The 24131-nt window shown below is 36.7% G+C and overlaps 1 protein-coding gene across 3 annotated transcripts in view; it reads left to right on the top strand.

Moving 5' to 3' along the window:
* SYT14 (synaptotagmin 14) overlaps positions 1-24131 on the top strand; it is a 214976-nt gene that overhangs the window by 152933 nt on the left and 37912 nt on the right. For all 3 annotated transcript variants that reach the window (XM_073216984.1, XM_073216983.1, XM_037015377.2), the window contains one exon: positions 756-1205. In XM_073216984.1, coding sequence (XP_073073085.1) covers positions 756-1205 — 450 coding nt within the window. The remainder of the gene's footprint in view (positions 1-755; positions 1206-24131) is intronic.

The following is a 24131-nucleotide window of genomic DNA, read 5'->3' as shown; positions in this document are numbered from 1 at the left end:
TAGTTGGAAGGTCAGAGACCTGAGTTTAGCACTGTCAGTAACTAGCTGAAACTCCTCTTACGTTCCAGATAGTTACAGTGGCGGGAATTTGAGACAATTCCAGGTAAAATGGGTAAAATGTCTTTTAATCTCATAATTAATATGTACAATTTCAGTCTTCTTGAACTTTTAAAACGTATATTCTGCCATTTTCAACAGTAATTAGTAACAGAAAATAATAGGAAGTTTGAATTCTAGTTAAAAACTGAAGTAAATACTGTATGTGATATAGAAAATAAACATTTGGCTACAGACGTTTTGAGATCTTTGTATTTCATACATTCATATTTCACGTTTCCATTGGTCTTCAAGCCTGTGTTATCTTTCTCCCCAGCCCAATACTGAGCTGCCAGCTAGGTTTTTTATAATATTGAAAGTAAAATTTAGTAGTTTCCTACAAATGGAAAAGATACACATTTGAAGTATATATATTCAGTTTTCATTTTAAAATATATGTATCCAACTTCCTCAAAATTGCGATGGTTAATATCAAGTTTTGTATCTTTAATATAGTCAGTTTTTTAGTTTAATTTACCGCTTTTACTGCTCTGGCCCTATAAAGCAGCTTTTGATTGTAGTTGACTATTAACTTTCTTTGTGGCATCAAACCAAAACATTTTCACATCCTCCTCCTAAAGAATTATCAGGTATTTACTTACATGCCAGATTAAATAATAGACTTAAAAACTGAAAACATTTAAATTTGCTTTTCTTAGGATATGTCAGCTCAAGGATCATCTTCACAGCTTCCTAAACCTTTTGATCCCGAGCCAGAAGCTAAATATGGCACACTGGATGTGACTTTTGACTATGACTCACAAGAACAGAGGCTTCTGGTGACAGTGACAGCTGTCACAGATATCCCAGCATATAACAGGACAGGTGGCAACTCATGGCAAGTACACCTTGTTCTTCTACCTATAAAGAAGCAGAGGGCAAAAACCAGCATCCAGAGAGGACCGTGCCCTGTCTTCACAGAAACATTCAAATTTAATCATGTTGAATCTGAGATGATTGGAAATTATGCAGTTCGGTTCAGACTGTACGGGGTACATCGCATGAAAAAAGAAAAGATTGTGGGGGAAAAGATTTTTTATTTGACAAAATTGAATCTTCAAGGGAAAATGTCATTACCTGTGATACTGGAACCTTCTTACAATCATTCTGTGAGTATCTGATCAAGTAGCCCGAATACAGTTTATGTTTATTGTATCAAATATACACAATTTTACAAACCTATGATCAATCCAACAACGTTTTCAGTCTATTTTTTACATAGTACTCATACCTTTACATGATTTCTAAGCCCTGGATAGTAGGTATAATTTTTCCATAGCTATAAAAGTTGCCTTTGAAGAATATATATGGTTTACTTTATGTATTTTATTTTATCCTTTATGGAGTCTAGCCCAGTGTCTAACACATTCATTCCTTCATTAAGCACTTTCTAGATAATTGATTATGATGTTATCTGAATGTCTGATAGAATTTATTGTTCTCTTTCCAGGGTAAAACTACGCCATATATTAACAACTATCTAGCCCCATATCTTTCTTATTTGATATACTACAGAAATTATTTGCTCTTATAGAATATGTACTGCTGCCTAGCTCAAGATTATCTTCCCAGAACTGCTATAGAATTTTTTTTAAAGGTTAAAAAAGGTTAAAAAAAAATCTGGCCTCATTATACTTTCCACCCTTCTTTAAACAAAGATTTTTGCAGAAAAGCTGGGAGAATACTGAAATTTAGTCCTATGAGCTCTTCTCTTTTTTCTTTTCTCCTCCACATTCTGTCCACATACAATTCTCTCTCTTTCTCCTTATTTTTAGCTAAGTTCCCACAAGGCATTGCAAATCACGGGAACTGTACTGTTTATTTAAACCAAGGAAATACATTTGCCATATAGTTATTTAGATTATGAGAAAAATCTGTGATATGCTATAAGTGTAGATTATGAATTATATTTATTCCTCTTGGTTATATTGAATATATATAAAAAGCATTTTTATAACAAATGTGAAAATTTTAGAATAGGTTTATATGTTAAAATAAAGGTATAATACCTCAGGGTTGTTTTTAAGCTTTTAAATGCGTAAGTGTAAGTCCGAGGTTACAGTCTCACTGAGTTTACACGATTTCAGCATCCTTAAAAACCATAGGATGATAGTAAATATAGTATATCGCAGTGGGTTTGTAGGATAATATTTAGCCTTTATTGGAAAAACTGACAACTTGTTATAATTTTAAATTTAAGAATTGCCTTTTAAAAAATAGTATCAGCTTATTAGAGGGGAAGAAAAAAGGAAGTGCAAGCAGTGTTTCAGAGGGGAAAACATTTTTTTTAGAAAATCAGATATTCTGCATTTCTTAATATGATTTTTAAACTTTCTTATTATTTGGTCTAAGTGACCACTAGTTAATCTGTGGATAATACATTCTTATTAGAAAGACCTGATTTAAATCTGCAGAGAATGACTATCACCAAGAGGTATGTGTTTTGTGTTTATTTACTTCAATTTATCTGTTCCCAATTCTGTATTAATTATGTTCATTTCACAAAGAAAATGGAGCCATAGCAACATGGTTTGTCTGTGATCATACTAATTTCTGTGCACACGTACATTACATGTATTTCAGCTTATGGTCATTGGTTCTGTATTTCTGGCACCCAGTACAGTAAATTTCTGACGGCTGTTCACATACAAAACAAGTGCTGGATTAATAGCTTCTAAGATATATATTTAAATCTGAGTAAAACTGTCCATCTTCTGCTCTTAGAAAGTTTTTTCTCTCCAAAGCCCACTTCACAAATTCAATGCCTGTGTTTCATTGTTCCTCTTTCTTATTTTGTTTCTTTCTCTACCTTCTCAAAATCTCACTGCCTGTTTTCGACTTCCATGTCAAAAACAACTCAATGCAGCACAATTATGTGGTTAAGACTCATAATTCTATCAATTATCATAAAACACTAATAGTGTATATTCTGTATAAGCTATAATGTTCATGTTCTCTTTGCTTGAGTTTTGATGTTACCTGTATGAAGAAATTATGTGATTATAGATTACTTAGATGATTTTAGCTCTAATTTTTTGAGATGTGATAATATATGAGAGAGAAGTACTCTCACAATTAACATGTATCCTTATAGCTTTTGGATAGCTATTGTTGTTTTGCAAAAATATTAGCCTTTTGACAAGGGAAAGTTTTAATCCGGTCCAAAAAATGTATGAACTATGATCAAAATATATTTGACAGTTTTATAGTTTACTTTCATGGGTAATAAGAAAAACAGAATTCAACATATAAAATTTAGTTTCATAGCTAGTTTTTCAGGAACTGATGAAATCAGTACATTGAGAGAAAAATGACCAGTATCACCAAAGTAACTTTTTGAGGACTAAACCTTCAGTTTTCCCTGGGGATAAGATTTAAGTTTAACATTAAGATTAGCATTAACATTTAATGCTAAGATAATGAGATAGTTTGATCATTGAATAATAGAAAATATACAAAGGGTTTAAAAGCATGAGTTCTTTCAGCTAACTAGTTGTGTAAGCTTGCATAAATTATCTAATCACTTTGGACATCAGGTTTCTCATTGGTAAAATGAGGGAACCAAACCAAATGATCTCTGAGGTCCTACCCATCTCTGATATTCTCTGACTGCTAATAGGTGAGACCAAAAATGGGTGATTTTTAGGTGGGTTTTTTATGCTTGATATATGACATTTTGTAGTGGACATTTATTATGTTTTTTCTCACTCCAGTAATCTGATTATTGAAAACCATTCATTGAATTTAGTATATACAGGTAGTGGGTAGCCTTAGAGGGACCAGTCTGGCAGGGTAGAGAGCCAGAATCTAAACTAGAGTGACACTAAAGTGCCAATCATGTGGACAACTTTTCCACCAGGTTTGGCTGTGAAAATAGGAAGAGGGAGGGAACAGTATTTGGAACGTGGTGGTTCAAGTACGATGTTTTTGAGGATAGGGGAGACTTGGGCATGCTTAAATACTAATGAAAATGATATAATGGAAGATGAAGGTAAGATATAGAAGAGCTGATTAAAGATCGATATTAAATTGCTGGGCCTGGGATGAACAGAGAGGAAAAATGGTTGAGAGTATTTTCAAGACATTTATTTAAATTGTGGGCCATGAAATCTAAGTGGAGTAAAGACAGAAGTGAAGCTAGATAGGGGCTGACAGGCGGGAGGAGTAGAAAGGTTAGTGGACCGAAAGTCCCAAGGGTATCAAGGAACAGACGGGAGAAGAGTAGTTGAGCAAGAAGTTTGAAAAAATAGAGGACTGTGGTTAGGGAGGAGAATGATCCAGATAATGTGATGTGATGACAGGGGTCCAGAGAGTCCTGGTAGGAGTGGGCATCTGAGATGGGATAAAAGGCAAAAATCACTGGAGATGGGTAAGTAGGTCAGGAGAGGCGCAGTTCTTGAATGGGTTATCCACATGGACAGATGGCTGAAGTCACAAAAAATGGTGGGAGAAGTTGAAGTGTAAAAGAAGATTGAGTTAAGGGTTCACAAGGAATGAAGAAGAAAGGTCCACGACAGAATATCCAGAGGACAAGATGACAAGAACCTTAAAGGAAAATAATTATTCTTTTCCACAATGTTAGGGGAGCAATGTTTGAGAAAGCAGCAGAGAACTTTGCCACCTGACCCTGACGTACTTTGGGTATGAGGGAATAACGGGGGTGAAAAGTCTGCAGGGGATGATGTGTCCTCGGAAAAACTGGGTTTTGGTTAAGTAAGGTGTTAGGCGTTCAGAGAAGAAACTGAAGTTCTGGATGGGGTTATCATGAATCAGGGGTACCAGAGGCGTATTAGTGAAGAAGTACAGAGAAGATCATAATGAATGTCAAAGTAAAAGAGATGGCCAATATCATCTGGGATTCGCCTTAATTTATATTACACCAAAATCTGGTCCCCATCATAATTTGAGTCTAAATCTCAGATTTCATTTAAAGACTAATTTAAATCCCATCTTTATGGAAATTTGTTAGATTATGTCTAATATAATTGGTTAATCTTACGTTTGTATACCAAATATCTAGTACTGGTTATTGCTGTATAAATGTTGAATGGATGGTTGGTAAATAGGTACATCTGGTACATATTATTTCTTAGTTATTGCCTCTGGTGCTCATTTATGCAGCTAGTCATGTCTTCTTTATAGTGAACTTGTTCTGTGTCTTCTTTCTACATTTAAACACTTCAGGATAGAGTCTGTATGTTTTACTTATACGTATTTTTCATAGAACCTAGAATATAAGTGTTCAGTGAAAACTTGTTAAACTGATTCATCAACATTTTCAGATGAATGTGACCATTTTTAAATTCTTACTAAGTTCCATATAACATTGTTCCCAGATAGGTATCAGTATCCTTAAAACAGCCCTATTAGGAATCTTTTATGACCTGGAATCCAATAAGCATGTATCTTAGGGTAATTAAATAGGAATGTATCAGTAATTATTTTTAAATAATAATTGTCTAATTAGGGGCATATATGCATATATAATTTCTCATTCAAGAGTGTAACGCCACAGTCTCCTAAGAGTGATCAACCTTCCTCATGATTTAGTGCAGTAATGATTTTAGATACTTGTAGTTTCAACCTTTAATTTCTGAAATCCCTGTCTCAAAAATCACCTGTCTTTACATTAATGAATTGAATTAGTTTAGTTTGATATTTGTGTTGCTTTTCTTTATAAGAAGGGTAACATTGCTTATACTCTATAACTGAAATGTGTGTCCCTCTAAAAATCGTACTTTACATTATTAACAAGCATCTTTTACAATGTCACCTATTTTCCTGTTCACTACAGTTTGCACACTACTGTTCTCAAAAAAAACCCTACATTTCCTAAATGTAGATTATCCTTCATTATAAAGCAATTTTAAATAAATACTTCTTTATTAACTAATGATCACAGTCAAAAATTACTACATGAAAGAGAAAGCTTTATCTATACAATTCAGTTCCCTAGACAGTAACATTAATGTGAGTCATGGCTCACTTTAGTATAAAACTGACTAGCTTCAGACCTCTTTAGAGACAGTTATTCAAAGAGATGCAAGTGAGCATATACTACTGGTTGAGAGGAGTAACTTTAGTCTCACATGCTATCAGATACATCTTTAAGGGAAGGAAGAAGCTAAATTAGAGCACAAAAGGAAGCTTTTTGTTTAAATCAGATTCTCAGTTTACAGATGTATTGAAGTGATTTCTGTCACTGAAAATGAGTGTGACCCTGCGGTGTGAGTAAACTCACTCATTTCTGGGAACTCCTATTCAAGTGAAATGCACATTTTTAGGTGTTGAGCATGCAAAGATGTTCTTGTGAAAAGGCTTATTCTCCACAGTACACGTCAACGACTGGGATAAATGACCTGACTACTGCAGGAGGCAGTGAGGATTAAATGAGGTGAGGTACGTGAAAACCTTTGCAGACTAGAAATACCAGTTGTTAACCTGAAATAAAATAGGTATGCTTAACTTGTTTTGGATAATTCTGCCATTATTTATTATTTTATAGTTCAAAGATATTCCCTGGTCTTACAAAAAAAATAATAATGATTTTTATCTTTCCTTTCTCTCTTAGACCTAAAATTGTTTGTATCGGCCATATCTTCTTACCTGTTCTTAATATTCTTTTTCTAGCCTGTCACTTTTGGGCAACTGATGATCAAAACAGTACTAATTGCATTTTTTTCTAACAGAGCTAATAGAAACTGAAGACTTACTAGGTTTGGAACACATAATTTTTTAATTATCTGATGCATAATCAAAGTGTGTAATTCATATATTCAAGATTATATGTATCTCTTAGTATTTCCATGTTCTACAATAAAAAGGTGAACTGATTGAACTTTAATTTGGTTCATTTTTAAGGGAATAAAATACTATTTAGTTCATAGAAAATAGCATGCATTATTAATATATTTTTCAGATTAATCAATTTATTTTGGGGGATGTATTTTTCTTTGTAATGAAAGGAGTCATTTTCCCTTAAGCTGTGTCCAAGTACAAAAATGTTTCCTTTATACCAACTCATCTGTGGCTTGTGCCAAAAGACTAAAAAATTACTGGATAGTGAAAACCTACAATGTTAATGCCAAAATTGTTAGGCTTTCCAGATCACGTTGACACTTGCCTTTAGGAGGGTTGGTGTAGCATAGAGCTTGGGAGCATAGTGGTCTGCAGTCCGTGGTCTCACACCGAGTCGCCTCTCCTTCTTGACTGTGGGTTCTTGGGCGAATACTCAACCACTCTGTGCCTCATTTTTTTCACTTGTGAAAAGGAATAATAATAATAGCTGCCTCATAAAATTTTTGTGAGGATTAAAGGAGATAATCCATGTAAAGATTTTAGAACATCATCTGGCACTGAGTGGGAACTGGGTAAGTGCCAACTAATGTTTATTTGGTCTTACTCAGGTGTGAGTAAGTTTAATGTTTCAGTTTTATAGTCATCTGAATTAGGTGCTAGTAAGTAAAAATCAATTGTGTTTTTCAAGTTTCAACATCGGAAAGAACACAGCAGTCTGGAAAGGAAGCAAGTAAAAAAAAGTAATCCAACAATGCATGGCTAGTTAAGTAACTATTTTCAAGAATTAAATATAATTCAGGCCTTGAATATTCTTAAGATACATATTTTTAGAAACACATTTTGAGTAATTATTATGAAGTGTAGCGGTATTATTTTCAGGCAGGTAGAGTAACTCACACTCTGGCAGCACAATGGGCCAGGCAGTTGAGGCTGGGTTATTTGGAGATAATAAACCCTGAAACTTTGAGTGTCTTATGAACTGCAGAGGTTTCCTTTTCACTTGTGCTGGGTGTCCTCTGTGGGTCAGTTATGGTTCTTTCATTTCGCCTTCACTCTGGGATCCAGACTGACAGTGGAGGTTGGTTCTCTCTGAAACTTTGCTGGTGTTCAGATGGAGGATGTAGCGACTAACCCTTGTCTCTCAGAGTATCTGCCCAAAATTGGTACATAGCACTTTCACTGACATTTCTATACTTGAAGCAGAGGTTAGAAAACTTTTCTATAGAGTGCCAGAGAGGTTTGCTTTTAGTTGAAATATAGTTGTTACACAATATTACATTGGTTTCAAGTATACAACATAGTGATTCCATAGTTATACACATTATTAAATCCTCACCCCAACTAGTGTAGTTGCTATCTGTCAATACAGAAAGATGTAATAGAACTGCTGACTATATTCTCTGTCCTCTACTTTCATCCCCATGACTAATTTTTATTATAATTGAGATTTTGTGCCCCTTTATCCCCTTCACCTAGTTCACCCCCCAGCTCCTCCCCCATGGTAACCACCAGTCACTTCTCAGTGTCTGTGAGTCAGCTGCTGTTTTGTTTTGTTTTTAGATTCCACATGTAAATGAAATCATATAGTGCTTGTCTTTCTCTGCCTGGCTTATTTCACATAGCATAATACCCACTTAAGTCCATGTTGTCACAAATGGTAGAATTTCTTTTTTATGGCTGAATAATAATCTATTGTGTATATGTACCACATCTTCTTTATTCATCTATTGACAGACTCTTTGATTACCTCCATATTTTGGCTGTTGTAAATAATGCAGCAATAAACATAAGGGTGCACGTATCTTTTTCAGTCAGAGATTTTTTTTTTTTGAGAGGGCATCTCTCATATTTATTGATCAAATGGTTGTTAACAACAATAAAATTCTGTATAGGGGAGTCAATGCTCAATGCACAATCATTAATCCACCCCAAGCCTAATTCTCATCAGTCTCCAATCTTCTGAAGCATAAAGAACAAGTTCTTACATGGTGAAAAAATTCTTACATAGTGAATAAGTTCTTACATGGTGAACAGTACAAGGGCAGTCATCACAGAAACTTTCAGTTTTGATCACACATTATGAACTATAAACAATCAGGTCAAATATGAATATTCATTTGATTTTTATACTTGTTTTATATGTGAATCCCACATTTCTCCCTTATTATTATTATTATTATTATTATTATTATTTTTAATAAAATGCTGAAGTGGTAGGTAGATGCAAGATAAAGGTAGAAAACATAGTTTAGTGCTCTAAGAGAGCAAATTTAGATGATCAGGTGTGTGCCTGTAGACTAAGTGTTAATCCCAGCTAGACAAGGGCAATAAAACATCCACGGATGCAGAAGATTTCTCTCAAAACAGGGGGGGTGGGGTTCTAAGCCTCACCTCTGTTGATCCCCAATTTCTCACCTGATGGCCCCCCTGCAACTGTGCCTGTCTTAGGTTGTTCCTCCCTTGAGGAATCTTACCCGTCTCTGGCTAACCAGTCATCTTCCAGGGCCATACAGGGAGATGTAAAGTTGGTAAGAGAGAGAGGCAATATTGTTTGAAAAGGTTAGCTTTTTACTTCTTTGCAGATTTATGCCCTGTGGCTTTTATGCCCAATATTTGTCTTGAGGTATCTTTACCACTTGGAAGAATTATGATACTCAGTAAATTCGATATGAGGCACGAATTCTATTTAAGGATTGTAATTAGGAAGGAAGAAGAAAAGCTATAGGAGTAGCAGACGGAAGATAACATGGGAAGATTGATTATTTCTTTGACATATCTTCTTGTAGAGTAACTTAAGCATGTATAGGTTTTAAACTACTAGTTAAATTGCGTACACACATTAACATAATAGGAATACAGTTACATAACCAAAGCAGACCTATAATTACCAGCCATCTCCAGTGAAGCCAAGAAAACCAGTTAGGCACCCTAGGCATTTGTGAAAACTTATCTATGATAAAGTGGATATTGTCCAACAACTTGAAGAGTCTGAAAGAAATCAGACAAATTAAAACAACCCATTCCTGGGGACTGTTCACATCCCATATGTTCTTTTAACAGTAGATAGTCTGTAGTTGTAAGATTTTGGAGCACTACAACTTGCACTTCTCCTAATTCTTGTTTGAGTTCTAACAGTATAGATTCAGTCAAATTTGTTGTTTTACTGTATGCACAGGCCAGCGTAGATATGTCCTTCTTCATTCCAATGGCAAGTCCAGGAACCAGTGGGATGAATGCAGCTACAACTGCAGCATTGCCTGGATCTTTGTTGAGGTTTTTTGGTGATCATCTTCTGGTATGACTCTTCCAGAGAGTGCTGATGTTGGAAGTTCTTCTTCATATCATATCTTAGTTCATTTTCTGGGTAGCCAAGTTAGGCTTTGATCCTCTGTATAAACACAAACAGACCCTTTGTCCACACTTCGATATGCCCTTTATACCATTGTGTAGAACTCATTGGAGGTCACCACACAGGAACTGCTTTTTTTTTTTTTTTTTAAGAGAAAGGAATATTATCAGAAAAATGTACCTCCATAGCCGATCATCTGACACCCTTTAAGTGATCAAAATTAAGGATATTTAAAGCATGCATTAATCATTGATTTACAGTTAGTTTTACCCTATCAGGGAGTAATCCCCCTTTTTTCTTTCTTTTTTTTTTGTTATCATTAATCTACACTTACATGAAGAATATTATGTTTAGTAGGCCCTCCCCTATAAGAGGTCCCCCCTATAAACCACTTTACAGTCACTGTCCATCAGCATAGCAAAATGTTGTAGACTCACTACTTGTCTTCTCTGTGTTGAACAGCCCTCCCCTTTCTCCCTCCCCCCCAGGCATGCTAATCTTAATTACCCCCTTCTTCTTCCCCCCCTTATCCCTCCCCACCCACCCATCCTCCCCAGTCCCTTTCCCTTTGGTACCTGTTAGTCCATTCTTGGGTTCTGTGATTCTGCTGCTGTTTTGTTCTTCAGTTTTTCCTTTGTTCTTATACTCCACAGATGAGTGAAATCATTTGGTACTTCTCTTTCTCTGCTTGGCTTATTTCACTGAGCATAATACCCTCCAGCTCCATCCATGTTGCTGCAAATGGTAGGATTTGCCCTCTTCTTATGGCTGAGTAGTATTCCATTGTGTATATGTGCCACATCTTCTTTATCCATTCATCTACCGATGGACATTTAGGTTGCTTCCAATTCTTGGCTATTGTAAATAGTGCTGCGATAAACATAGGGGTGCATCTGTCTTTCTCAAACTTGATTGCTGCGTTCTTAGGGTAAATTCCTAGGAGTGGAATTCCTGGGTCAATGGTAGGTCTGTTTTGAGCATTTTGATGAACCTCCATACTGCTTTCCACAATGGTTGAACTAATTTACATTCCCACCAGCAGTGTAGGAGGGTTCCCCTTTCTCCACAGCCTCGCCAACATTTGTTGTTTGTCTTTTGGATGGCAGCCATCCTTACTGGTGTGAGGTGATACCTCATTGTAGTTTTAATTTGCATTTCTCTGATAATTAGCGATGTGGAGCATCTTTTCATGTGTCTGTTGGCCATCTGTATTTCTTTTTTGGAGAACTGTCTGTTCAGTTCCTCTGCCCATTTTTTAATTGGATTATTTGTTTTTTGTTTGTTGAGGCATGTGAGCTCTTTATATATTTTGGATGTCAAGCCTTTATCGGATCTGTCATTTTCAAATATATTCTCCCATACTGTAGGGTTCCTTTTTGTTCTATTGATGGTGTCTTTTGCTGTACAGAAGCTTTTCAGCTTAATATAGTCCCACTTGTTCATTTTTGCTGTTGTTTTCCTTGCCTGGGGAGATATGTTCAAGAAGAGGTCACTCATGTTTATGTCTAAAAGGTTTTTGCCTCTGTTTTTTTCTAAGAGTTTTATGGTTTCATAACTTACATTCAGGTCTTTGATCCATTTTGAATTTACTTTTGTGTATGGGGTTAGACAATGGTCCAGTTTCATTCTCCTACATGCAGCTGTCCAGTTTTGCCAGCACCATCTGTTGAAGAGACTGTCATTTTGCCATTGTATGTCCATGGCTCCTTTATCAAATATTAATTGACCATATATGTTTGGGTTAATGTCTGGAGTCTCTAATCTGTTCCACTGGTCTGTGGCTCTGTTCTTGTGCCAGTACCAAATTGTCTTGATTACTATGGCTTTGTAGTAGAGCTTGAAGTTGGGGAGTGAGATCCTCCCTACTTTATTCTTCTTTTTCAGGATTGCTTTGGCTATTCAGGGTCTTTGGTGTTTCCATATGAATTTTTGAATTATTTGTACCAGTTCGTTGAAGAATGTTGCTGGTAATTTGATAGGGATTGCATCAAATCTGTATATTGCTTTGGGCAGGATGGCCATTTTGACGATATTGATTCTTCCTAGCCACGAGCATGGGATGAGTTTCCATTTGTTAGTGTCCCCTTTAATTTCTCTTAAGAGTGACTTGTAGTTTTCAGGGTATAGGTCTTTCACTTCCTTGGTTAGGTTTATTCCTAGGTATTTTATTCTTTTTGATGCAATTGTGAATGAAATTGGTTTCCTGATTTCTCTTTCTATTGGTTCATTGTTAGTGTATAGGAAAGCTACAGATTTCTGTTTGTGAATTTTGTATCCTGCAACTTTGCTGTCTTCCGATATCAGTTCCAGTAGTTTCAGAGTGGAGTCTTTAGGGTTTTTTATGTACAGTATCATGTCATCTGCAAATAGTGACAGTTTAACTTCTTCTTTACCAATCTGGATTCCTTGTATTTCTTTGTTTTGTCTGATTGCCGTGGCTAGGACCTCCAGTACTATGTTAAATAACAGTGGGGAGAGTGGGCATCCCTGTCTAGTTCCCGATCTCAGAGGAAAAGCTTTCAGCTTCTCGCTGTTCAGTATAATGTTGGCTGTGGGTTTATCATATATGGCCTTTATTATGTTGAGGTACTTGCCCTCTATTCCCATTTTGCTGAGAGTTTTTATCATGAATGGATGTTGGATTTTGTCAAATGCTTTGTCAGCATCTATGGAGATGATTGATCATGTGGTTTTTGTCTTTCTTTTTGTTGATGTGGTGGATGATGTTGATGGATTTTCGAATATTGTACCATCCTTGCATCCCTGGGATGAGTCCCACTTGGTCATGGTGTATGATCCTTTTGATGTACTGTTGAATTCTGTTTGCTAATATTTTATTGAGTGTTTTTGCATCTACATTCATCAGGGATATTGGTTTGTAATTTTCTTTTTTGGTGGGGTCTTTGCCTGGTTTTGGTATTAGGTTGATGTTGGCTTCATAGAATGAGTTTGGGAGTATTCCCTCCTCTTCTATTTTTTGGAAAACTTTAAGGAGAATGGGTATTATGTCTTCCCTGTGTGTCTGATAAAATTCTGAGGTAAATCCATCCGGCCTGGGGGTTTTGTTCTTGGGTAGTTTTTTGATTACCATTTCAATTTCTTTGCTCATAATTGGTTTGTTTAACTTTTGTGTTTCTTCCTTGGTCAGTCTTGGGAGGTTGTATTTTTCTAGGAAGTTGTCCATTTGTTCTAGGTTTTCCAGCTTGTTGGCATATAGGTTTTCATAGTAGTCTTTTAGAATTCTTTGTATTTCTGTGGAGTCTGTCGTGATTTTTCCATTCTCATTTCTGATTATGTTGATTTGTGTTGATTCTCTTTTTCTCTTAATAAGTTTGGCTAGAGGCTTATCCATTTTGTTTATTTTCTCAAAGAACCAGCTCTTGGTTTTGTTGATTTTTGCTATTGTTTTATTCTTCTCAATTTTGTTTATTTCTTCTCTGATCTTTATTATGTCCCTCCTTCTGCTGACTTTAGGCCTCATTTGTTCTTCTTTTTCCAGTTTCGATAATTGTGATGTTAGACTATTCATTTGGGATTGTTCTTCCTTCTTCAAGTGTGCCTGGATCGCTATGTACTTTCCTCTTAAGACTGCTTTCGGTGCATCCCACAGAAGTTGGGGCTTTGTGTTGTTGTTGTCATTTGTTTCTATATATTCCTTGATCTCTATTTTGATTTGTTCATTGATCCATTGATTATTCAGAAGCATGTTGTTAAGCCTCCATGTGTTTGTGAGCCTTTTTGTTTTTTTTGTAGAATTTATTTCTAGTTTTATACCTTTGTGGTCTGAAAAATTGGTTGGTAGAATTTCAGTATTTTGGAATTTACTGAGACTCTTTTTGTGGGCTAGTATGTGGTCTATTCTGGAGAATGTTCCATGTGCACTTGAGAAGAATGTATATCCTGTTGCTTTTGGATATAGAGTTCTATAGATGTCTATTAGGTCCATCTGTTCTAGTGTGTTGTTCAGTACCTCTGGGTTCTTACTTATTTTCTGCCCGGTGGATCTATCCTTTGGGGTGAGTTGTTTGTTGAAGTCTTCTAAAATGAATGCATTGCAGTCTGTTTCCCCCTTTAGTTCTGTTAGTATTTGTTTCACATATGCTGGTGCTCCTGTGTTGGGTGCATATATATTTAGAATGGTTATATCCTCTTGTTGGACTGAGCCCTTTATCATTATGTAGTGTCCCTCTTTATCTCTTGTTACTTTCTTTGTTTTGAAGTCTATTTTGTGTGATATCAGTACTGCAACGCCTGCTTTCTTCTCACTGTTGTTTGCCTGAAATATGTTTTTCCATCCCTTGACTTTTAGTGTGTGCATGTGTTTGGGTTTGAGGTGAGTTTCTTGTAAGCAGCATATAGATGGGTCTTGCTTTTTTATCCATTCTATTACTCTGTGTCTTTTGATTGGTGCATTCAGTCCATTTACATTTAGGGTGACTATTGAGAGATATGTACTTATTGCCATTGCAGGCTTTAGATTCGTGGTTACCAAAGGTTCAAGGTTAGCCTCTTTAGTATCTTACTGTCTAACTTAGCTCGCTTATTGAGCTGTTATATACACTGTCTGGAGATTCTTTTCTTCTCTCCCTTTTTATTCCTCCTCCTCCTTTCTTCATATGTTGGGTGTTTTGTTCTGTGCTCTTTTTATGAGTGCTCCCATCTAGAGCAGTCCCTGTAGGATGCCCTGTAGAGGTGGTTTGTGGGAAGCAAATTCCCTCAGCTTTTGCTTGTCTGGGAATTGTTTAATCCCGCCATCATATTTAAATGATAGTCGTGCTGGATACAGTATCCTTGGTTCAAGGCCCTTCTGTTTCATTGCATTAAATATACCATGCCATTCTCTTCTGGCCTGTAGGGTTTCTGTCGAGAAGTCTGATGATAGCCTGATGGGTTTTCCTTTATAGGTGACCTTTTTCTCTCTAGCTGCCTTTAAAACTCTTTCCTTGTCCTTGATCCTTGCCATTTTAATTATTATGTGTCTTGGTGTTGTCCTCCTTGGATCCTTTCTTTTGGGGGTTCTGTGTATTTCCGTGATCTGTTCGATTATTTCCTCCCTTAGTTTGGGGAAGTTTTCAGCAATTATTTCTTCAAAGACACTTTATATCCCTTTTCCTCTCTCTTCTTCTTCTGGTACCCCTATAATATGGATATTGTTCCTTTTGGATTGGTCACACAGTTCTCTTAGTATTGTTTCGTTCCTGGAGATCTTTTTATCTCTCTCTATGTCAGCTTCTATGCGTTCCTGTTCTCTGGTTTCTATTCCTTCAATGGCCTCTTGCATCTAATCCATTCTGCTTATAAATCCTTCCAGGGTTTGTTTCACTTCTGTGATCTCCTTCCTGGCATCTGTGATCTCCCTCCGGACTTCATCCCATTGCTCTTGCATTTTTCTCTGCATATCCGTGGGATGTTCATGATTTTTATTTTGAATTCTTTTTCAGGAAGACTGGTTAGGTCTGTCTCCTTCTCAGTTGTTGACTCTGTGATCTTTGTCTGCCTGTAGTTTTGCCTTTTCATGGTGATAGAGATTGTTTGCAGAGCTGGTACGCGTGACGGCTGGGAGAGCTTTCCTTCTTATTGTTTTGTGGCCTTCTTCTCCTGAGAGAACAGCAACCTCTAGTGGCTTGTGCCGGGCAGCTGTGCGCAGACAGGGGGCCCAGACAGGGCTTCTGCTTCCTGCCTGGCTGCTATGGAGTTTATCTCCGCTGTTGCTTTGGGGTAGCCTGGCTTGGGCTGCTCCTCCAAATTGGTGGAGCCCCGTTGGAGGGGGAGTGGCCGGGAGTCTATTTATCTCTGTAAGGGGCCTCTGTGCTCCCTGCTGCCCCAGGATCCCCAGATTCCCTTTCTCTGGACTAAGTGTCCTGCCGTGCCCCTTTAAGACTTCTAAAAAGCACTCGCCAAACCAAGACAACAACAACAAGAAAAATAAAAAATTTTTTAAAAATTAAATAAATAATTTAAAAAATAAAAGAAAAAAAACGCGTGATTTTCTTTGTCCTCAGGCCCCAGCCTCAGGCACCTGCTCACCGATCTTGCTGCCCTGTTTCCCTTGTATTGGTGTCCCTGTCCCTTTAAGACTTCCAAAAAGCACACGCAGAAAAAAAAGAGGGAAAAAATATGGCCATTCCCATTTCTTTGTTCTCCGGTGTCGGCCTCAGGCACCCACTCACCAGTCCTGCCGCCCTGTTTCCCTAGTATCCAGGGCCCCTCACATGCACTGTGTCTGCACTCTGGTCCGGATGGGTGGGGCTGGGTGTTCAGCAGTCCTGGGCTCCCTCTCCCTCCCGCTCAGACCTCTCTCCTCCTGTTGGGAGCTGGGGAGAGAGGCGCTCGGGTTCTGCCAGGCCAGGGTTTGTATCTTACCCCCTTTGCGAGGCGCTGGGTTCTCGCAGGTGTGGATGTGGTCTGGATGTTGTCCTGTGTCCTCTGGTCTCTATTTTAGGAAGAGTTGTCTTTGTTATATTTTCATAGATATATGTGGTTTTGGGAGGAGATTTCCGCTGCTCTACTCATGCCGCCATCTTGGCTTCACTAAGATTTTGTTTTTTAGGGTAAATTCCTAGAAGTGAAATTACTGTGTTGTATGGTATTTCTATTTCTAGTTTTTTGAGGAACCTCCATATTGCTTTCCATAATGGCTGTACCAATTTACATTCCCACCAACAGTGTAGAAGAGTCCCCTTTTCCAGAAAATTCATTTTTTTAGACTTCATAGGCCACATATGGTCTTGTTACATATTTTTTTTTCTTTAAGATCCTTTTTTAAAAATATAAAACCATTCTTGGCATACTGACTGTATTTTAAAAAGCAAAACAAAACAAAATAGGCCACAGGCAGGATGCAGTTTGAGTGTAGTTGCTAACTTCTGGTCTAAAGCAGCCGTGTTATGTCAACAGGAGGGGTAATGAGTAGTTGTGAACAATATTCCATACTAAGAATTGCTAAGATTCATATTATCTGTAGGTTAACTTTATTTCTAACTTGCATATCAGTCACTTGCAAGTAGAGTTTTGCTTTTATAGTATAAAAATTTGCTCTCTGGGGAAGAACATTCTCTTTTAAATCTTATTTAAGTAAGAAATTTGCAAAAGCAAAGTCTTCCTCAAATAGCCTCATCTAGTTATCACAATTTCTGATTCCAGGTTCCTAATATATAAAAATATTATTGAACTTGAAAAACTTAAATATATGACAAGTTTGTCATATATATCAACAAGTATGTCTAAGCTGACAGTAGCAGGAGAAAATACAAGGCATGGCCTGTTTATTCTTACAGTTAGATATAGTGAGTTAACCACATACATTTCCTCTTCGTCCTGTAACCTCCACTAAAATGATAGTATCTTAGTTAAAAACATAAATGCACATGCATACCCATTCACATTTTATACCCACAGGGTCAGAGAACTAGAACAGGAGCAGATGTGAGAGGTCAGTTTCTGGAAGATGGTGTGACTGGAGGATGGAAGCTGATTCAGCAGGAGGAAAGCTAGTGCGTGTACAGGAAGGAAAGGAACTAATGTGATCCACAAACCATATATACTTCTGGGTACATCAGAGGATAGCTTGAGCCTGGAGATGGAAAGCCTATAAAATGTACTGTTGTATCCCCATCTGGCATGAGGAAGAGCACGTGTGTGACTAGACCTGGGCAGTAAATAGCATAGATTTTTTTTCTCTGAAACCAATCAGGGATTCCATGCTAAAATCACCTCATATAGATGTTTAAGGGTCCCCCAAGGAAATTACTTGGTCCCCAACTAATCACATTTATTATGCCTGTCAGTGAACAAACTGTTTAAAAGTGTAGTTTTTTAATCAGCTTTTTAGTGATGCATTCTTAAATATGAATAGGCAATCATGGCTCAGGAGACATAAAGTGAAAACCTCCAACAGGAGAAAGAGACCCAGAATAAACAAACAAATAAGTAAAAATTACCTTCTGGGAAGAGTACATAATGCAGGGATGAAAAGAAAATTAAAAACTAATTCTAATTAGTATTTCAGAAAGATTTGATAAGATTCAGAGTTGAAAAGGAGTGACTACAGTGACAAAGGAACAATCATAGAAGAAAGGGCTTTTATAAATTACAAATATGTTGCCAAAGTAAAGCATGTGGCCTAGAAGGGTAGGTACAGGGATTAGCAAACTACATGTGTGGCCCATGAACCAAATACAACTTACTGTCTGTTTTTGTATATCCAATTTTATTTCAGCATGGCCGTGCCCATTTGTTTACATATTCTCAATGCTGCTTTTGCACTACAATGGCCCATTCTGTAGTTATGACTGAGGTCTTAAGGCTCATGAAGCCAAAAATATTTACTATATGGCCCTTTACAGAAAGTTTGCTGACCCCTTAGTTAGAAAATAGAAATGAGAAAAATCTCCAATAATTGAAAAGAAAAATAGAGTAGAAAAAACAAAGATGGAAAGGGAAGAAAAAAAAAGATTATAGAGACTGAGGAAATATAGGAGGATTTAATGCATGACTAAGAGGTGATTCATAAAGAAATAAGGAGGGACAAAGTTGTATGAAAATACAGGAAAGTTTGCCGAAGCTGAAGGGCTTGGGTCTCCAAATAAAGGACCTGAAGAATAAATGAAAATATCCAGACCCAGACACATCATTGTGAAATTGCGGAACAGCGAGGGTAAGGAGATGGTCCTAAAGGGTCCCAGGTAACATATAAATGAATAATGATGAAAACAGCGTCAGAATTCTCAACTACAAAGCTAGACGCTAGAAAATAATAAAAGCTAAGCCTTCAAAATTGCAAAGGAAAGTTATTTTTTTCTTTATTTAATGTTTTATGTGTATTAGCTCCTTAAATCCTCATCTCAGTCCTGTTATAGGTATCATTGTTTATTCCCATTTTACAGGTGAAAAAAAGGTAGTTTAGTAACTTTGACTATCCCCGTACCACTGAGTTACATTTGATTGCTTGACATGCAAATATTTCTTTCTACTTTCTTTCCTGTACTTCAGAAGAGTACATTTCCCAGATTCCCTGGAGTTCTGAATGCCAGTCAGGTTCCACCAATTAAATGCATTCATGCATGATTTGCAAGGTGAAAGTGAGGCAGAGGCCATCTATTCCAGCTGCTTCAGGCAGACAGATTCAAGGGAATATGTTTTTCCCCCTCCAGCAACATTGTAATAGCTAGTGTTCAGCTTTATGGATGCTAAGAGATGGTTGCAATGGCAGTGATGATTTCCTGATCCCTTGATCAAGCTAAACTAGCTATGTTTTTTAACTCATAACGTGTCTCCCCAGCTTATTGGTTAAATAGTAGCTCTTTTGGTGGGTCAGTTTTTCAGTGTTCTAGGAGTATTTACCACAGGTCCAGCCGAGACCCTGCTCCTTCAGCCCTTCCAACAATTTTGCAATCACCTAATTTACTGAATTAAATCTTTTTTCTTAAAATATCTAACATGATTTATGTTTCCCTCACTGAACCCTGACTGATGCAGTGCACAGTAACTGCTTATTGTTAGTGTTAGAATAAGGGATCTGAGATTTTTCAGATTTTAAAATTGGTATCTAGGCAGTCCATGCTATAAAGGACACTGTCAATTTTAACTGGGTTTGATTCTAGTTAAAATAATTTTTTAACATACAATTTCTGAGACTAATTACATTAGTAAAAGAAGTAAAAGAAATGCAATATTCATTTATTTTCTTCAGCTTGCAGAGTGCTTTCACGTGCTGGGTACAGTTCTAAGCACTTGATGTCATTTAATACTCACAGTTACCCTCTGAAATGGATACTGTTAGCCTCATTTTATAGCGAACAGGCATTGAAAGCTTAACTGAATTGCCCAGGGTCACACACTTAGTAAATTGCATGGGAGGGATTTAAATCTCTGTCTCCACACTTGTGCTTTTAGTTTTTCTGTATTTTAAATACATCTTATAAGACTAAATTTTACCTGAAAGAGGGTTGGATTTGTCCAGGAATGTTGGTAGAACTAGAGGTGTCAGCATGTCGTTACTCCCATGTAATTTGTTTCTGTTAAATGTAAACATTTCCCAGAGTTCATGAAATGTCAAGATTGTGATTTTTAGGACAAAATACAATGTAAAATAGATCCAGAAATGAAAACTATAAGTACTTTTCATTGTCAACACTGGCATCCTTCTGAGAATATATCATTACCAAAATAATTTCATGAAAAAGTGCTGGATTCCCTCTTTGATACTCTGTACCATTTCTTTTTAAAATGTGGTCCTTTTGGAACTGTTAGATTTCTTGAATGCTTCTCATCGTTTCCTTATTACTCTTTTATTATTCTGTATCCTTGAATGTATCATGAAATATGTTCACTCATTAACAATCCTAAAATCTCACAGCACAGATCAATTTAACAGTTTACTAAATTGTCTTGGTTACATATAAAAAGTAGAGGCTTTTGATATGTTGCTTAGTGAATGGGGTTCTCAGAATAAGGTTTGAATGTTTAAAATAGGAAAAGTGATAAATGTGTTTACTCGTAGTCTTCCCTCTCCCCCTACCCCCCACCCCTGTGCACATACACCCCTAATGAATGCACTGTGTTCCCATTTTCAAGTCAAAAGTTCATTTACGAATCAGTGTTTCGAAGTTTGGATTAAGGCTAAATATCACAAAAGCACCAAGGATTCTACGGAAACTTAAGTACCATTTAGACTTCATTTCCGTTGGAAGGTAGGTGTATTTCCCATCCTCAGCTTCACTCCCATGGCAGTGGCTCTGTGAGTCTAGAAACGGGGATCCTCAGGGAGTTCTTAAGGGGACCGTCCATTGACAAGTTGATGAGGTGAATCAGCAGAAGAGGCAAGACTGTAAGCGCGTCTGAGTTGCTGTTGGCCACAGTGGAGGCCTCAGTAGATTTTCAGAGATTGCATTTGCCACCATGCCCGTGGCCTCTTCAGAAGAGACTGCAAATGCAAATTGTGTGGGGCTTTTGTCTCCAGAATGAGAGGAGAGCTCTTGCAGCAAGAAATAAGATGTTGGGCAACCAGTTTGCTGTGCTGACAATGAAGGATTTTGATAGCAGGCTTCGCATCTATATGTTAATGAGTTCAAATGCTTTTAACATAAACATGCCTTTGTGGAAAAATACACATAAAATGAGTGATTTCTCCTCTTTTTCCAAGTATACAATAGTTCACGTTTAAAATCCGATTATTGGATCCTATAAATGACCATTATTACTTGCAAGATAGATTTATGAGTGTAGTCCATTCACTAGTGAACAGCTGTCCTACACTGTTAAAGGAAGCAATGTGCAACTCGTATATAGTTTTTCTTTTTCCCTTCACTCTAATCTGTTTTCATCTGTTCTAATGAAACTCAGATTGTTTTACCTTGGGTTTGTTTCATATTTTTATATATGTATGAGCAATGCCACTCCAAAAAATGAATATTTAAAATGCAAAATTAAGAGCTAAATGTTTGTTCTGAAACAGATGCACTTACCTAATCCTCTTCTCTTCTACAGTTCAAAAGCAGAATTTCTTAGAATGAGCTCTTCCAGACGTTTGCATTAGAGCCTCTTGGAACACTTTCTAACAGTGTCAGTTCCTGGTGCTCAACACCGGATCCCCCAAATCAGAATCACTGGGAAGCAACCCAGTAATCTTTCCTTTAAACAAATTCCAGACCTGGTCTTTAAATATCCTAAAATTTCAAGACCACTGGTAAAGAAAGTGCTTTCCCTAAAAACATTGTGGATATGCATTGAGGGAGATACTTTGGGGTGAGTTCAGAAGATACATTTTTGTCTGTTTTCTGTATTTCATCAGATCTTTTCAGCTCTTACTGTCTTTAGATTTCTTTGCAAATATTTAGCATTGTATATTCTTTGGACATTCAGAAATAAGGGGATTAGAATGATAAAAGAAATGTCAGTGAAATGATAGTAAAAGCTATGAAGTCTCCTTTTTAGAAAATCCCACACCCTCATTTAATCCATCAGAAGTACTCATGAAGAGCCAGAGATCGCACTGAGTAAATATTTGCATCAGTTAAGATTTTGTCACTTTTAAGTGTGCAAACCAACTCAAAAATGGCTTGAGCAGTAAGAGAAGATCCAGAGAGTAATCCTGCCTTCAGGAATGGCTTGATCGAGTGATTCAAACAATATCACTAAGTTCCTCGTTTCTTTCTCTTTTTGCTCCCTTCCGCCATCCTGTCTTCCATGTGTCAACTTCGTGATCAGTTTTCACATCATGGCCCTCTTGAAACTTCTTGTGTCTAGGTCGCATACCCATCCCAGAACTAATTTCTGTGGCTGTGGGAATGCACTGCACTGATTAGCTTAAGCCATACTAACGAACTAATGTCCAATATAATATTTAAATTTTCTTGAAAACAGAATTCACTAAAACTTTGGTGATTGAACATCATGGCTGAAATCTTAATCAATTTGGTAATATTCCAGATGTTTGATTGGCTTTGAGCTAAGTCCTAAATATTGTGATTCTCACTCCTCATTACTCCTAGTGTGATTTGGGGAGTTTTAAAAATAAAGGTGAATAGGCCCCTATACTTAGACCTGTTGAGTCAAAAACTTAAAGGAATGGGACCAGAGTATCTTTAAAAAGCAGGAAACTCTAATCGCCTAAAACAGCACTGGTTATCATTATGCTATATAATCTATCTTATCTCCACATCTTATTCTGCACTATTATTTCCTGGATAGCCAGAGGACTAATAAATATGAGCCTTTGGCAAGTTCTGAAACATCTGTTGTATCTGAACATAAACTTAACATGAAACTAACCATATCATTCAGAAAACTCTACTGTAAGACTTGTTGATAGTATAGAATACTTTTCCAAAACTGCTCAAATTGCAACCAACTATTAAAAATCGCCTTAATAAAAATAGCTTTATTTCAAATACTTGTAATAATAATTGGATTTTTATAAATTATTTTGAAATAGGCCTGACTAGAAAGAAATGGTTATGCATGCCAGTGAGTGTTAAGTTTCATTGCCTTTGGCTTCTTTCAAAACTTTGAATTTCAGACACTTTATAAAATATTAAAATTATATCCTTGATTCATTAGAAGCTTGATATATTTTGAGAACAGAAAAAGATGAAAAATACTTTAAAGGGTATTAAGTTTATTGTGGCCATAAGAAGAAATGTTTTATCAAAATAATTCATTATGCATAACCTAGAATATTACAGATTTTCTTTAGATTCAGTTTATTTAAGCAAGTTTATTGTGGCACTGAAGACATTAGAACTAAATTTTCAGATATTGACAAATTATTTCCTGGGCCTGATGGGTGTTTCAGGAACACAAATTTGGGAATGTAATCCGGGTGGCCCAGTTAACAGTTCTCAAGGCTATCTATCCTTATAGGTAGTCCCATCTGGATTATCTTGAAATTCACACTGTAAAATGATAAAGATAGGGGAAGAAATTAGCATTAAAAAATCAGTTCCAAAATAGTACACATCATGATAGAGTGAAAAGCCGGGCTATTCCTACAGCTATCCACATCGCACCTCCTGGGAGCTGCTGTGAATGCGCTGTGAGGATATGTACAAAACATCGTGTGAAATAACTCAGGTTGCTGGAGAGTTGACTGTGAGGTTGCATTAAAACTCTCAGAAATACCCTTCCATATTCATATTTTAATGAACATATAAGTCATATTTTGCTCTTCCATTTGTCATTCAGTTATTCATAACATTCAAAATATGAATGAGGACTAATCTTCAGATAGTCTGTTTTATGACATAAGAGAATTGTTATCACTATTCTAAGTTTAAGAAAGGAAATTGGAAACTGAGTGTTCATAAATGTAAACTGAGATCATCATTGTTTCAGTGCCTAGTGAGAGTGTCTTTAAGATTTGAATTTGTGTAAAGTAGTTACACAGTAA

Source organism: Manis javanica, chromosome 11 (assembly GCF_040802235.1).
Source record: "Manis javanica isolate MJ-LG chromosome 11, MJ_LKY, whole genome shotgun sequence".
Taxonomy (NCBI): domain Eukaryota; kingdom Metazoa; phylum Chordata; class Mammalia; order Pholidota; family Manidae; genus Manis; species Manis javanica.
The sequence above is the reverse complement of the archived record's forward strand: the minus strand, read 5'-3'. Positions and strand labels throughout refer to the sequence as shown.